This window comes from Centruroides vittatus, unplaced genomic scaffold, assembly GCF_030686945.1.
Source record: "Centruroides vittatus isolate TY-2023 unplaced genomic scaffold, ASM3068694v2 contig_986, whole genome shotgun sequence".
Taxonomy (NCBI): domain Eukaryota; kingdom Metazoa; phylum Arthropoda; class Arachnida; order Scorpiones; family Buthidae; genus Centruroides; species Centruroides vittatus.
This window is the reverse complement of record NW_027122655.1, coordinates 81,896-99,716: the sequence shown is the minus strand read 5'-3', so window position 1 is coordinate 99,716 and position 17,821 is coordinate 81,896. Positions and strand designations below refer to the sequence as shown.

General features: G+C 32.3%; 1 protein-coding gene across 1 annotated transcript in view; it reads right to left on the bottom strand.

Moving 5' to 3' along the window:
• LOC136986024 (inner centromere protein-like) overlaps positions 1 to 17,821 on the bottom strand; it is a 39,765-nt gene extending 21,944 nt beyond the window's left edge. Inside the window, exons 1-4 of the mRNA XM_067283474.1 lie at positions 17,768 to 17,821; positions 16,355 to 16,430; positions 13,388 to 13,474; positions 3,834 to 4,081 (exon numbers count right to left, since the gene is read on the bottom strand). Of these exons, the coding sequence (XP_067139575.1) occupies positions 3,834 to 4,081; positions 13,388 to 13,474; positions 16,355 to 16,378 (359 nt within the window). The 5' untranslated portion in view covers positions 16,379 to 16,430; positions 17,768 to 17,821. The remainder of the gene's footprint in view (positions 1 to 3,833; positions 4,082 to 13,387; positions 13,475 to 16,354; positions 16,431 to 17,767) is intronic.

Here is a 17,821-nt window from a genome sequence, read left to right as displayed (position 1 = left end):
GGAACCTTTGGGGCCTGAGCTACCAAAGCTCCTCCCTCATCTACCGGTGTGCCATAGAACCAGTGGTCCTGTATGGGGCTGAGATTTGGGGGAATGCAGCTAGTAGACAACAAATTAGAAAGAAATTACTTACCATTCAAAGAAGCTGCCTTATTACAATGTGCAGGGCCTACCGCACGACCCCAACTAATGGGTTGCAAGTGATAGTGAATTCAGTCCCCCTCGACCTTAAAGCCTCCGAAAAGTTTTGGGACTTCCAACTTAGACATTCTTCTGATCAGCTGGCCACTTCCAATTCCATCCCTTCTCAAGTCGAAGACATTGCAGTCAAAATTCATAGGCATGGACCTGATTGGCCTAGCGACTACTACCTGTTACACCCAGCAACCAATTCTCCGGATGTGGTTTTTTACATAGATGAAAACATGAAGACCACAACAAAATTTTATACGGATGGCTCTAAAGGCCCAATGGGAGTGGGAGCTGCTATTGTGGAAATGGATCATAACAATAGGGTGGTCTACCAGACCTATTACAAGCTAGGCCCCTTCTATTCATAAACCAGGCTAAAAGTTTGGCAATCCCCAAATCCCTGATGCATATTCAGAGGACCCTCAAGAACAGGAATGAAGAGGAAATTACAATTATTAGTGATAGCAGGGGTGCTCTCCACCAAATAAAAGCTATGAACACTAAATTCAAGCTTATAAAAAAAATTATCTACATGGTGTCTATTCTGAAAAAGAATCATATTAAAATACACTTCCACTGGACGAAAGGGCACTCTGGGGTAATCAGTAATGACAAAATGAACTTTCTAGCAAAGAAAGCTATAGGTCATTTAAACAGCCCAACCTTCTAGTTTGTTTCCTACAGCTGGGTGAGAAACCAGCTTAAAGAATTTACAATCAACAGGTGGCAGGAGAGGTGGGTCACGGAGATGACCAGCAGAGTGACCTTCAACTTTTTGAAAATAATAAAAGTTAATTCATGCCAAAGTTGCATATACTTCTGATAAGTAGCACTGAGTTCGGCGTTAACGTAGATTCTTCTTTTTATTGCAGATAAAAAGAAGAATCTACGTTAACGCTGAACTCAGTGCTACTTATCAGAAGTTTATTCAACTTTTTCCTGGATGTCAAAGGGAGAGAAAAATTGACACACTTCAACCCAGATTTTCATATTACCCAGTACATTACTGGGCATGGCGGCTTCAAACAATATCGCAACAAGTTCTTACATAAAAGCAGCAGTCTATGCAAATGCCAGGAAGAAGATGAAACTCCGGATCACATAATCTTCACCTGTGCTATCATTCCACTCATCGTAGGCAGCTCAAGCAAGTAATGTACTCGCAGGGGTTCCACTAGCCCTGTCGAAGTCAGGACTTCCTTACTAACAACATTACCGCAACAGCCTTCAAGACTTTCATTCTCAAAACAGGGAACACTTTTCCCAATTTCACTATGGGAACCACCGTAAGCCAAGACGGGCACTTTTCTCCAGTGGAAACAGACTAGCTAGCAAATGCTTTACCTTCGTGCTCTTCATATCTGGCCTCTTCTTTGTAGCCAGCCAGCTTCTGGTTATGTTGCTTGATGGACTAGCCCAGGGATGGGAACCTGCGGCCTGTGATGTAAATGTTGATATATATTTTTTAAGACCTTTATTTTTTTATAGTTATATATATATATATATAAAATCGAGATGAGTTGATAATAATAATAATAATAATCAGTGCAGAGCCCAAATGGTTAGGAGTTGAAAGTTGAAATTTGGTACACAGTTAGGGTATGTCACGAGAATGCACACTAAGAAGGGATTTTTTCGAAATTCCTCCCCACGGGGGAGAGGGACAGGATTAAGTCTTAACACTTCCATCAACAATGGAAATGTTAAGTAACAATGGAAGTGTCAACAATGGAAACATTAAGAATGAAAGAGTCAACAATGGAAGCATTAAGAATGAAAGAGTCAACAATGGAAGTGTTACATAACAATGGAAATGTTAAAAGCACAAACGGTTAGCAGTTGAAAGTTGAAACTTGGTACATAGTTAGGATACGTCACAAGAATGCACAATAAGAAGGGATTTTTCGAAATTCTTCCCCATGGGAGAGAGGGACAGGATTAAGTCTTAACACTTCCATCAATGATGGAAGTGTTACATAACAATGGACGTGTTAAGAGAAAGCGACGTGCAAGACGCAGATGCAGTTTTTTTTTGTTTTTGCAGGAAATCGAACACATTTTTAGACCTATCTAAAAATTCTGTAGTTAGTCTGGTAACAGAGAGGACCCAATTCTTGCATTCTGTGAAAACGGGTAAGGTTGACTATAACACAATAATCTTAATATTCGCTAAAACGGTTAGGAGTTGAAAGTTGAAGTTTGGTACACAGTTAGGGTACCAGATTTAAGTACAAAAGTGTTAAGTAACAATGGAGAACGAGAGAAAGCGATGTGCAAGATTTACGGGCACTGGAAAAAAAAAGAAAAAAGAAAAATAGTAATATGTTGGAAGATATTCGATTTTCAAATTTAAACAGATTAGTTCGGTTTTTCTATTCCTTTCTTCTTTATGACATTCGATGAAAATCGAAGGATATAATCAGAACACGTTGTGAAAATCGAACAATATTAGAACATTCGATTTTCAAATTTGACATTTCTTTAGAAAAACTTAGTTTGTGATGAAATTACTCTTTTTCTTTTGTGACTATAACGTAATAATCTTAATCTTTGCTATCGTTACTTTTGCCCAAGCAACGCCGGGCCTACCTGCTAGTATACATAAATTTACAATAAACACATGCATATATAGACTGTCTTTCTTTTACTACATAACTTTCAAATTACTTAGCGGCCTAAGCCTAGGGATAAAATGACAAAAAAATTTCAATGCGGCCTCTATAAGGGACGATGAATTGTAATGTGGTCTTCATGAACAAAAAATGTCCCCACCCCTGGACTAGCCTCTAGGTTCAAGCCTCCCATCCTCTTTTGTAACCCTGGGCCAGTATAGCTCATACTTGGACTTCAGGGCTCCCCAGGTTGAGGTGTAAGTTGTGTTATGTTATGTTCTCTATGTCTCATCTTGTACAATTGTAATCGCTAAGTCGCAAATTGTCTACTGTTGTTTCATTTTGTGTGCATTTTGATGTACTCTCAATAAGGAGCACTTTCATTGTTTTCCTCAGGCATGGGCCTGCATTTGTAATATATATATATATATATATATTTTTTTTTTTCTTGGGTTCTAATAAACAGAACAAGGTGCTGGATGCTCATGGATCTCTCTTTCACACTTTCCTATCATACTTGCCCCATTTTCCCTCCCCCTCTCTCCTTCTTCACTTCTCTTCTAAGGCTAAGTCTCTGGTACAGCCTTCTTAACTTTTACAATAGTAGTAGTTGTTGATTTTACCTTTACTCAGTAATTATGATTCATGAAGTGTAGTTTTACCTCCAATACTGCTGCTTTCAACACAACAGCTTTTTTCTACATAGTAGCTGCTCTCTACACCTCTGCATAAGTACATTATGGCAAACCCTGTCACATACACCTGTATTTGTATGGGGTATATGTTATGGGGTTGGCGTGATGATATTATCATGTCGGATACTCGTATGTGGGCATATCTACATGTGGGTGGACCCAACTGGAGACAGATAGAGGGGCGGTGTCTCAGTTCCTAAGATCATCCAAAACACGTGTTTCCCGATAATCTTAGGCGACCCCTGTGAAAGGGTTGTTCAACCCCTAAAGGGGTTGCGACCCACAGGTTGAGAACTGCTGTTGTATAGATAGCATCAGTAAAATAAATACAAACCTCTTTTGTTCTTCAATTTTCATTTTAAGTAAATTGTTCTTCTTCAACAATACTTCCTCCTCCTTTTGTTGCTTTTTAATAATATCATGGCATATTTTTTCCTTGACACTTGGAGTCATCTGCTGCTTTAAACTCATAACTCGAGAAATTAAACTTCTCTGACTCGTGAATGATAGACTCGCTTGGGGAGTTTGTTTTACAACTCCACTTGAAAGTTTAGAAGTATGATTAGTGGAATTCTTTAATAACTGAAAATAAAAATTAAAATATTTTTGAACATTTTATAAGTTAAGTATGATGTTTATAAGTCATAAATTATATTTTCACATATAAGTTACTTTTGTAAATAGAGAAAATTGCATATTTTTTTTGACAAATTTATGCATTTTTACATACTGACAACATTTAAAATACTTTGCTAAATTCTCGACATTATGAAATTTCAATATGATATTGCATTTCAACTAAATTTTCTATCATCTCATATTATTTACCATCAAAAATTAAACTTTTTTATATCAATATATTATGTAGTTTAAATTAAATTTATATGCACAAATTTCCTATTTTTTGTCCCTAAAAGTATTTATTTTTAGTATTTTTATTGTAATATATAACCAAAATAACTTCTTACTAGAATAAATGTAATAACAAATTTTGATTTAAGAAATATCTAATTACAAAACTGTTTAGTAATTGTTACTCAACAGTTATATATTTTATATAAATTTTAGCATTACAACAAATGCATACTTTAGTAAAATAATAAATATACTACTGATAAACAGTCGTACCTAAATACTCAAAGTTAATTCATTCCAGAAGGCTGTCTGAATACCAAATGAATTTTCCCATAAAAAATAATGTGCGGTACATTAGATTAATTTATTCCAGAGCCCAAAAACACACTTATAAAAGCATTTTAACTAGAATTTAACAAAAAGTTTACAAGCCTAATATGCAAAAAACAATTCATGAAACAACCAAACACCCGTAAGTAATGGAGTGACCAAAAAATGCCAATTAATTTTATTGGATTGAAGGGAAAAGTTTTTGAGTATTTTTAACAGTACTTGTTACTTAACACAGATGTGCGATGTAACTGTAACAGTTGTAAAATTTAACGCATTGCTAATGTGTATTATTTTGAACTTTTTACTTCATGCTTGTTTGAATAAAATCAAATCAAAACGTCCACAGGTAAAATGCATATCAGGCATATTATGCTTTTTGAGTTTCAAAAAGAATATAATGTCATATAAATTGTAAAAAATATTTGTAATGCATATGGAAAAGATGCTCCTAAACTTTGAATGTGCCAAATATTGTTTAAAAAGTTTCATCCTGAAAATTTTAAATTAAAAGATACAAAATGGGCACCCAAAGCTGTTGACAAAGAAATGTTGTTGAAAGAAATGGTTAAAATTGACAAATAACAACTTATAAATTTGCTACAAATCTTAACATGTATTGTTGAAATAGTTCATCAACTTGGAATGGTTGCAAAACATGACAATCAGGTTTGCATTAAGTTATTTGAAACCTTGAATTGTCTGACAAAGACAGACAACTTAAGGGTTTCATTTTATTTTTAAATTAGTTATTCAATTTTATTGTTGAAAATTTTTTTATGACAAAATTAAAGTTAAAATAAAAATATTTGTTATTAACTGAAAATTTGTTCTAGTAGGTTGTGTTAATTTTGTCAAGTTTTGAGGTTCCAGAACAGGTCGAAACTAAAATTTAATTTCAAATTAATTAAAAGTAAAACCACTATTGTCAAGTTGGGCCAAAGGTCATGTCATTTACGTAAGAGGAGAGAAGAAAACACTGTAGTTGTCAAATAAAATGCAGTATGAAGTTGAATGACATAACCTGACACTAGCACTCAAACAGTCAATCTAGGTTAAAAATTTGGAGAAGAGGAAAGATTTGATGGATCGAAAAGCATTGCATACGATCATTAAAGTTCCAAAATGACAGAAAACAGAAACAATGGACTAAATTACAAATGCAAGACTTATAGTTCTATCAACAATCTCTGATCAGAGTCAGGACAGTAAACAAAAAGGAAAGGCGTTGGATAGATGCCTCAAATCGGACCTTTCTCATAACTCAATCAGGTCTTGGTTTTCACCTAGAGACTGAGGAGAGACCAATGGGGAGTGAGGAATGGGACATGGGGCCAATCAGAAATACAGATATTGAGAGAAAAACTATAAAACTTGGTAATTCAAGGTCAAACAGTGTCACCCTCTGGATTACAATCACTTAATTGGTGTAACCCATTGAAATCAGCACACACGTGCATCTTCCATCAGAAAAAACCACCACTCCTCCGTCACCCTCACATAAACACCAAAGCCAGAAACCGATGAACTCTTCTTGTCTGCCCCAGGGCCACACATGTCCTACAAGTGCAACATCTGACCAGATACCTCAAGACACAAAGACCTTTGTACTTGTCATATATGGAAGTGTGAGATAAGCCAGGGGGCCACTGGGGTGATCTCCAATGACTATTTACATGGCACGGGTAGGCTTTACCCAATCTAAGGGTCACTGGATGGCTTTACAGATAAATTGTTGGAGGGATTGCAAGATCTAGCCAATGTCAGGACTGATACCAGTTAGGATAGTTCAGAAAAAGCTAATTCGCAATTCTTAACAATTAGGAGGAGTAGGAGGGCAAATTATTGAGTGGGGAGGTGCGATGAGTAAGCTGATAGGTGTCTGTTTACCCAAATAGACAGGAGAGAGGTTTTTAACAAATATATAATAACAAATAAAAGTTTATTATATAGCCAATCCTATGATACATACAATTCTACAAAATATGCTAATTTCTACTAGATATGCAATTAGATGCAGTTACATATAAACTCCTATGGAGTGGAGCAACAAAAGTTTCCATTTAGCTCGCAATGCGTGTGCTTGACCTATTGACCCTAACTTTGACACTAATCTCATGGAGAGAGAGTTTACAATAATCTACAAATACCTTTAGTTTCGTTATTCGAGGATATGACGTTTGCTTGATCGAGGGAGAAGGATTCAAAGTGGATTGGCAAGCCTATGGCAAGTCTCCTCTTTGTTGAGTTGTATGGGCCAGAGCTGTCCAGTTAAGAATGTCCACTGATGTTCGCATCTTGTCATCAATTACTTCTAGGCACTAATTAATATCTTCTATGAGACATTGCCTTCCTTCCAACTTTGTATGGGATGAATGCCTGGAACTTTGGTGTCTCCACCTTTTATGCAGTTTGCCTGGGTAAATGATCATGTGATCAACTTTTGACAAAGTTGAAGGTTAATTCCCAGGTGCGAGCAAGATTCCATCAATGATGCTTGATTGCAGCTGACCCTCTTTCACAATCAAATGTTTTCCTTTTGACACCTTGTTGTAAAAATTCCCGTCCACTTGTTTACAGTGAATGTCATTCGATCCATTCTGGTGTGATGTTTTTTTTCTAACGATTGCGTTAAAAAATTAAATTACAAATTTCGTAAATTTGCATGAAACAGAAAAAAGACACACTCAGGCCCACATAAGAATCCTTCAGTCTCAATAAACGGTTTTCTTTGTAAAACACTTGTCTTCTCTGTCTCTGCCATCACTGCCTAGATGCGGATGATCCTAGCCTCCCTGACGTGGGATTAACCCATCTTGATTATATTATAAGATATATTTTGTTTGTGCAAAATAAAAAAGTAATTTCGGATGATACAATACAACAATTATTTTTTTCAAAAATGGGAAATTTTCACTAGACATCAACAAAAATTCAACCCGGGGCAACATGCAATGGAGGGAAATTTTGACATTAGATAGGTAAATTCACTAAAAATGCCTCGTGTTCGTGGACATGGCCGACAAAGTTTGAATGATTGCGCTCAAAACCAGTGATACCAAAGAAGATTGGAGAATGAAAATGAGATCTGCCGTGAGTGTCGAAGTGATCCCACTTAGTAGTGAGTCTCCGAGACATAGTCTTGTCCCAAATACGGCTTTGCTGTTTTACTTGTTTTCAGATTAAATACGCCTTAATCTACAGCAGCGATTCTTAAAACTGAATTCTTAGCTCCGCGACTCTCCCTAAATAGTAAATATAAATAAAATTAATATTTTGCGACCCCCCCTACCGAAAGGAATAATAACAGTAAGCCTTACTATTACTAATTCAATTTTGACTGTAATTATAAATGTAAATTTTTTAAAATATTATATAATCACATTGCACTAATTTTATACATTAAGAAAATATCGACAGTATAAAAAATGTAATACAACTATTCCTATTATTTTATGTCGCTGCATTTATAGCAACGGGTATGAACATGCATGTACAATGTGTCATACATGAGCAATTTATAAGTTCCAACTTGATGTATACATGCTCTTTATAATTTGATCTCCTTCTATAATACTCATTGTGAGAGCATGTTTGAACATGCATATGGATGCATTTGAACAAGTTGCACTGTCACTAGTATAAAAGAGGTGTTGGCGATTGCACCACATCAGTTAAGTTTCAAATGCAAAGTGTGCGTCTGGTGCTTTTATTTTAGTGTGTGGTCAACCATAAAACTGAATTGTTTTTTTTTTTTAAATTTCTAATGCGAAATGGATAAATTTGTGAAAAAATGAAGTGAGTCATCTATATCCAGTGAATCAGTTGGTAAAAAGACAAGTTTGTACAATGACAGTTATTTAAATTATGGTTTCAACCTCATTGGATGAAAAGCCACAGTGCATTGTTTGCTCTCAAGTTCTCTCTGATGAAAGCATGAAGCCATCAAAATTAGTTTCTGAGCCAGATGTTTAGTTTGGAAACTAAACATCTGGCTCAGAAAAACAAACCCTTGGAATTTTTCGAAAGAAAATAACATACCTTGAGAAATCAACAAACTCCTATTTGTAAGTTAAGCCATACTGATAAAAGTGTACTTGAAGCATCTTATCTCATAGCATTAAGAGTAGCTAAGATGTCCAAACCCCATACAATCGCCGAAAACCTCATATTGCGTGCTGCAATTGATATGGTCGGTGTTTTAATGGGTGTGGAAGAAGCAAAAAAATTGGAAAACACTCTGCTTCCTAAAGACACAATATCAATGCGAATCGATGAAATGGCTGCCGATGTTTGTGATCAGATAATTCAGTAAGTGCGTTCAAGTGAATTTTTTAGTATTCAATTTGATAAATCAACAGATGTAGCAAATGTGTCTCAGTTCTTATGTTTTGTGAGGTATGAATGCGATAAGGACACATCAATCAAAGAAAATATGTTGTTTTGCAAAACAGTACTGGGTCATGCAACAGGACTACGTCTTTTTGATGTTTTTTTTATGAAGCTACAAGAAACCATACTAACATAGATTGGACAAAATATATTGCAGTATGTAGGGATGGTGCAAAGGTGATAACAGGAAAGAACAGTGGATTAATGAAAATATTAAGAGTTCGTCTTATACCAAGGGTGGAATGGATGCACTGCTTTCTTCACAGACATGCTCTTGTCACAAAAAATATGCCGGAAAATCTCAATCAAATTCTTTGTGAAGCTGTAAAGTTGGTTAATTTTATTAAAAGCTGACCGTTGCAGAACAGGCTGTTTGCTAAACTATGCGATGAAATAGGCGAAAATAAAAAATCTCTTCTTTTCCATACAGAAGTTAGATGGTTATCGTGAGGGAGTGTTAACCAGGGTATTGGAATTGCGAGATGAATTAATAATATTTTTCCAGGATAAACAAATGCCATTCTCATTGTTTTTACAGAATAAGGAGTGTATGTTGCTGTTGGCTCACTTAGTTGATGTATTTTCACATTTAAGTGACTCGAATGTGAATTTACAAGGATGTGATAAAAACATTTTATTAATGACAAAGTTCATGTGTTCATTAAGAAGCTTGATATCTGGATTATTCACTTCCAAAGCAAAAATTTGGATATGTTCCCACTCACTTCAGATTATATTGAGAAAAATTTGAATGAACAAGACACTATTATTCACCACAGCTTGGATTGCATGAAAATGCATTTGAGTGAACTAAAAACTCAGTTGACAGAGTATTTCCTAGAAGATAAAAATGATTTCTCGAAGAGATGGGTACTGAATCCGTTTAGTGAAAATGTTGTTGCCACAGTTAAGATTCATGACAAGCTCATCGAAATGTTTGCCGACAAAACGCTACAACTGCAATTTACATCTGAAGATTTAAATACATTTTGGCTTGCTCGTCGACACGAATGTGGAAATTTAGCCACAGAAGCATTGAAAATATTAATCCCTTTCGCCACGTCTTATCTCTGTGAAAAGGGTTTTTCGTCTATGGTTGCGCTAAAAACTAAATACAGGAATCGTCTTTTATCACTCGAAAACAATTTGCTTTTGTGTGTTTCTGACATAGATCCACATATGGAGAAAATTTTAAATGAAAAACAAATGCAACTATCATATTAATTTCTTTTCTTTTCATGGGTACTTATTGTAAGTAAAATGTTTATAATAAATGATTTTTTCTCATAAAATGATTTCACTATTGTTTCACAACCCCAGGTTGAGAAACACTGATCTACAGAATTACTGGTTTACACTAGTGTGATATGTTGACTTCATGATGAACTGTCAAGGCAAGTTAATCAGCTGATTTTGGGCTGTTAAAATTCATTTTGTACATTAGAATGACTGACAAGATGGCTGCCATCAATTTTAATAAAAATGATTTTCAGTTTCACTTACATTATTTTAAAAAATTTCTCCTAATATTGACAAAATATTTTTAGAAGCTCAGCTCCTACATTGTTGCATAACAATTATAAATTTTAAGAGAAGATTTCAATTTAAAAAGCAATGATTTGATGTTGCTTGCCAGAGCTAAGTGAATTGTATTGTTACATAATATAAGAATAAATTATTTCTCATTATATTATATATTCAAATATTACACACTCTAGTTACTAAATCTACTAATACATACTTTGGTCAATACTCTAATCCATTCTGCACTTTCACTTGCTCATTTTTCACTCCATCTTGTTTATAGTTGCTCCTGGTAATATATTCAAACAGTAGAAATTCAACTAACTGGCTAATAGCTGTCTACCAAATCAAAATGACTTGTGCAACAATGCTTATTCTTTAAGTTTTCAACAAGGTTAAAATTAATCCATAGACAGTTATTCTGTAGTTTGAATGGTGATTTGTAAAATCAGCCCTTAGAATGTATATATAATGCAAGTTCCTATAAGTTTAAACCTTTTTCTTATGTGAGTATGCCAACTGCCAGGGGGACATTATTCCATGTTAGGAGGGTCTAAGGGTTCATGTGTATTGGTGGTGTTCAGGAGGCAACAACAAGTGTTTGATATAAAATCCATTTATTATGGGAAAGATTTCTTACATCACTAACGTCCAAATGTGGACACAAGTAATCCAAGTGGTACAACAGTGTCTTCTCCTGGAAATGAGGAAGTGCAGATACTGATAACAGCCCCAAGAGAGTGCTTGTGAAGGCGACGGGTAGATATTCCACTGGAATTCAAAGTTTCGACTCAATGGGTGGGTGAGGATAGTGCAGCCAGAGGCACTTTTGGTTTACAAAGGCACAAAGATACAAATAAGTAGATACTATACCAAGAATCTGAACACTCGACCTTCAAGACCAAGATTTTTATAGTTTTTCACTCCCAATCTACCTTTCTGATTAGCCCGACTTCCTTCATCTCGCTTCCTGATTGCTCTCTCCTGTCTCCAGGTGAAAACAAAGACCAGTTCAGGTTGCAAGAAATGTCCATTTCGAAGTGATGTACGATGTCCTTTGACCATCAATCCTTCCTCTTTTTTCCAATTTTCTAACTTAAATTGATTGTATACAAGCGCTCGTGTCAAAGTTCCATCTCTCCAGGTCGACATTCATCTATAATCCATCACTTGTTTATCTCCATGTTGCATTTCTTTTACAACTACAGTTTTTTATCCTCTCTCTCACATAACTTACATGACCTTTGTTCTGATTTAATGGTAACAATTATCTTCTTTTATATAACATACAACTAATTTAATTTTGAACCTTGTCTGGAACCTCACACTTATAATAATTTTTTTGTACCTAGATGTTTGCAAGAATTTTCTACAATGCTATAACAAAATTTATATTAAACAGCTACCTTTTCTTGGTCATTTCTGAGAATGATCAATCAGTACATTTAGTTACTGTAGATACATCTACAAGAACTAGGTGCATGCCCTTTAATATCATTCAATTATTATATTGGGTTGTTCAGAAAGTAATTTCGTTTTTTCCATTGAAAAATAAATGCAATATTCTTATAACAAATAAATATTTTATTGAATTATATATTGACCATTCTGGTCAAATACCTGTTGTCATTGTTTCTGGTAGTAGCATGATTTTACTCATAAAAGTTTTGATCGTTGTTTAGAAAAACTGATCCAAGTGATTTTTGATATTGTCATTTCAAGTAAATGTCTTACAGTTAAAAAAAAATTGTATAATCTGAGTGTGCCCGATCTGGTGAATATGGTTGGCGTGATAACACATCCCATCTAAGCTATAATGGTTTCTGACGAGTTACCAAACTTGTGTGAAATTTGGCATTATCATGGTAAAACACTACACTTTGTTTGTTGATCAATTCTGGCCTTTTCTGTTTGATGATATTACTCAATTTGTTTACTCGATGGCAGTACACTTTCAAATCAATTGTTAAATTGTCTGATAAAAGCTCAAAAAAATATTTCTTTAAAATCCAACCATAGAGAGCATCTCTCGTTAATAACATGTGGAACCCATATATCGAGCTTTGAAATGAAACCAAAGTAATAATAAACGGTTCAATTTAACAGATTTAATCTCGTAGTGATTTCATGTGTTGTTATACGGCAGATTGCTTCAATCAGTACTTTTATTTTGTTTTCATTGGCTTCAAATGGCCATCCAGAATGTGGTGTATCTTCCATATTAAAATTGCCTGAATGCAATTTTGTAACCCAGTTTTGCACTGTCTTTCTCTCAACACATTTTCTCCAAACATGTACCACAATTTTTTTCTTGTTTGAACAGCGTTTTGATTTTTTAGTTATAAAAAAGCAAAATATGCCGAAAATGATGCTTTCGATTTTCCATATTTGATGGGTCACCGAAAAAAAAAAAAAAAAAAAAAAACAATTTTACAGAATCAAACAAAATTTTTTACAAATAAGCCTTAAAATGTCAGCTGTCAAATTATATAATGAAAATGTGGTTTAAAATAAAATTGGTTGATAAAAATACATCTAATTCCTCTAGTAATAAAAAAAACGAAATTACTTTCCAAACAACCCAATAACATACATACAAAACTATATATAATTGATTAACTATGACAATTCATGCAATAACAAAATCTACTATAAAACAAAAATTTTTCAAAATATATTCATTCTTTGCTTTATTGTTCTAGAATATCACATTCAAAATATTTCCCAAATAATTATCTGTTTTTATAAAATTCGACAATATAAATAAAATTCTAACAGTAGACCCACCTTACTAGTAGATGTGAAAGAAGAAATCTTAGGTGTAAATTTTATTCCAGTTGATAATCCATTTTTTGCTAATTGTGACTGAAATGTCTGAAAATATAATAATAATATGACAAAATAAGAAAATAAATAGTAATTAAATTATTTTATAATATCTAGTTTAATCACATATTTGTGATTTTATAAATATTAATTTTTAAAACTTTTGGATCTGTTTTTGAACATTTTTGAAGATTCAGATTATAGAATTTGCTAAAACTTTCAGGACAGTTATTTTGATGATTTCAAAATAACTGAAAGTTTCTTTACAGATCAGGATTATTCATATTTTTGTCTTTAATGTTTATCTCAAAAATTTGGATATGGAAATGTCTTTGATTATTATTGAAATATTGAGACATAAAATTAAAAATAAAAAGCTTTTTTTCTTGATCTTCACTTACAAAATTGTGTTTTTAAAATTAAAATAAATAAAACAAAACATATTATTTTGTCAAAGAATTTCTTTCTTTTAAAACATTTTAAAAAATATTTTTAGTCTAAAATTTTCAAAAAAACGAAAATTATCAATTCAAACAAGTATTTTTGCCTGTTTCCTTTTGGGATATTTAAAAACAGAATTTGTAAAATTACAGAGAAGTTCTCCTGTATGTACTTTTCTAATTAAATAGCATCAATTTTTGTCACAAATAATTTAAATTAGCTACAAATATTCATCTGTGTAAATGAATCATTTTTTTTTCTTTCCTATAAAAATTTCAATAAATGAAAATTCAATACCAGACACGTGTGAAATGCTATCATTTAACACGTTGACTGCCATCTACGAGATGACTCGTAGTTACCGTTTCTGCCTAGGACGCCACCTACGAGTTATATCGTAGTTTGTTTCCTTGCCATATTTGTGCAGCTACGATGTAATTCGTAGTATATCAGTGTAAATATGAATAGATAGCTTCAAGGGCAAGAACAAAAAATCAAGTTTGGCTTACATGAACAGAACATTTATTAATAAATGAACAGAAAATATAATCATAAAAAGTTTATTCAAAATCGAAAGCAAAACAATATTTTTATTGTTTGTGATAATTTATAAAACAATCTTCTACGCAAAGGGCTGGCTTCTCAAGACAGATTGGACAGAAATAACGCGTTTCTCGGCGTTTTTTAGCTTTGGTACAAATTCGACATGGCTTTGTCAGATGTTGTTTTTTCTGAGTAGATGGGATACTCTGTAAATAGTGGAGCTTCTGCAATTTAATTTTTTTTGAAACTGGTTGAATCTCTTCTCCGATCAACGCTTTGACGAATGCTTCTCTAAACTTTATAAGTTTTATTTTAGAAGAAGTTGCGTTTTGAAAGAGTTTGTGCGCATTATGTATATATATTTCTATAATATGTAATGCAACCTTTTTGGGCCATCTAATAGTCTTTCTTAGAGCTGTGTAGTACGATAGCATTTGATCTGATCGTCAATGCCAGACATTCCATGATTATAATCTCGAATTATATTCGGTTTCATCGAACATTTTCCATTGCGATTGAACACCTCTACCATTTCAACAACGTGCATGTTTGAAATGGTAAGGACTTCTCGTTTGTCTTTCCATTTACATACAGTAACAGGACCATTTCGCTGCCAAATAAACTCCCCCATCCTCACCAAAAATTTTGTCAGATTCTGAATCACTTAGATTAGTGTAATAATCAAGTTGTTTTTTAGTCAGTGATCTTTTCTTATCCATTTTGGGATATTTATAATTTGATTATAAAAATAAATAAAAAATAACACTCTCAAAAAAGACGTAAATGTGATGTGCTCGCCTCTATATCCGATTTATTACTAATGAATTTAGACACACATCTCCGATTGGCTGTAGCGAAGTGACAGGACGAATCGTGTCTGTGCATGAATTAACTCGTAGTTTGGCTTTAGCGAAGAGCTTTCTGTTACATAAGCCAACTACGAGATAATTCGTAATACCTTTATTTTAAGAAAAACACATTCTATATGCTATTTGATTATTACTATATACTCTGATTAGAGTTTTTAATAATATAATATAATTAAATTAAGTTGGCGTTTTACAACAGAATCCTAAAAAGTCACGTGGCAGTCAACGTGTTAATGGATATTGTTAATAGATAAAGAAATATAACTTTTATCTACTACATGAAGATATAAAAACAATTTATTTTAAAAGTTTTATTTTCTGCATAGTTAATTTTATCTGAAAAATGTGTTATATAAGAACAACAAAAGCTTAAAAGTGGTAATTTTGTTGAATTATAATAAAAATTTCTATTTAAAAGTATTTAAGTTTTAAAAACACCAATCAAAAGTTTAAATTGTGCATGACATCATCTATTACAAAATGTTATAAAAAGTAACTTTTATATTATAATTATTATTAAAAGGTAAAAAAGTTTAATTTCGATGATAGAAAATGAGTTTTTTAAAAAAAATTTTAAGTGCCAACTTGGGGGTTGGACTTAAAAAACTTTTCTTAACCTCCACTAAAGATACTTCACGAGGCCCCAAGTTCCATACTCTGAAATTTAATGGTATTGATGCCCCTTATACACATGTCAATGTGTATAAGGGGCATCATGTTCATGCCAAGTTTTATTTCTTAATCTTTACCCCATCTTCAGATATTAAATGAAATTGACATCAACACACAAACAGAATTTTTTCTTGTCTTTTGTTTTTTTTTACTTTTTTGGGTTTGTGATATCAAAACATTGAGAGTTGCTCAAATCCCAAAGGATCAAATTTGACACAATTCTAATACTTTCCCTTGTTATGTATACATAACAGCTAGGAAAGTAAAACTAAATCCTAAAAAATCTCAAATATTAACAGATTTCATTAAATTTGTACAGATTTTAAAAAAATAAAAACTACAGTATTCATTTCTAACATAGAGAATATTTCAAAATATATTTATTTATAATTTCATATCTTACCTCAGATTTTTGTAAGGGTGTCATTTTTGAACAGTTAAGCACTGGCGTTGACAAAACAGAATCTGTTGTTAATTGGCTGTTTAATATTTTTCAAAGATATAATTGATTAATTTGTTAAATTTAAACTGAATAATTTATTACATTATTTTTAAAATATATAAATTAATATAAATATTAATTATTTTTTATCGTAAAGATCTAAAATATAATAAAATAGATTCTAATATGATAACAAAGATTCAGTATTAAACTGCAAAAAATTTGCAATTATTGAGTCTATTAATAGTTTAAAAAATGTGTGTGTGTTGCTATCTAAAATAATGTGAAAATATTTAGGAAATAAATAGCTCACAGCAGAATTCAAACTTTTTTACATCAGATAAATCTGCAAAGTTAAATTTAACAGTTTTGTAGCAATAAGTAAACTTATAGTTTCAAATATATTCCATTATTCATACATTCAGTGATAAAACTGTTTTCATTCTCTATTATAGTAATCCACTTGCTCGTTTAATATTTGAAAATAAAATTGAAATTAATTTTAATTGAATATTTTTCAAAAAATTTATGTATGATATTTACAAAGTGAAATTATTGAAGTCAATTTATTCTAAATAATTTTAACTTTTAATCTATTGTATTTTTAAAAATTATTTTTACAATTTAAATTTGGCATTTTAAATTAACAATATATTCAAAAATTGACTATTTTATCTTTTAAAAGATTTTCCTAAAAATGTTATAATTGCAAAATAAAAATGTTTGACTTTAATGATCCAAGAACTAGAACCATTCAAATTTTAAGAATTATTGGAACCACCCTCAATAATTTGTGTATAACAATTTTAAGTGATAATGTTAATGCTTAACTGAATGATGATATGATTCTATTAAAAGTGGTAACTATGGCCCATGAGGTTCCAATATGAGGCCCATGGGGATTTGAAAACAATTTTATTTTCCTACTGACTGACATAAGCCATTAAGCAACCCATGTTAAGCTTACATTTGTGATTAAGAAATTGAAACTAAACTCAATCAGTAAAAAGATGAGAATAATCTACATATTACTAGTTTGCATATCATTAAAAAATATTATTTTAGTATCTAGTACTCTGGAGATTATGGAGTATGTTAGTACTTGACAAGCCTAAAGCCTACAAATCTGTAAAAAAATTGCATGCAGTCTGCTGGAAACATACAAAATTCACCCATGGATCATTTTCAAATAGCAGAGAGAAAATTTCCTTTGTGTTTATTTCAGATTTACTACATTTCATAATATTTAACATTAAAATAAAATAAAATGTTCTATAAATTCTTGAAAATTCCATTTTCATTCAATAATTTTTAAGAAAAAATTTAATATACTAGTTATTAATATAAAATATTTAAAAATTATAAAAGTTATACCTTTTATATTTTTTTGGATGTGTATTATTATTTTCATCTTTTGAGCCACTACCT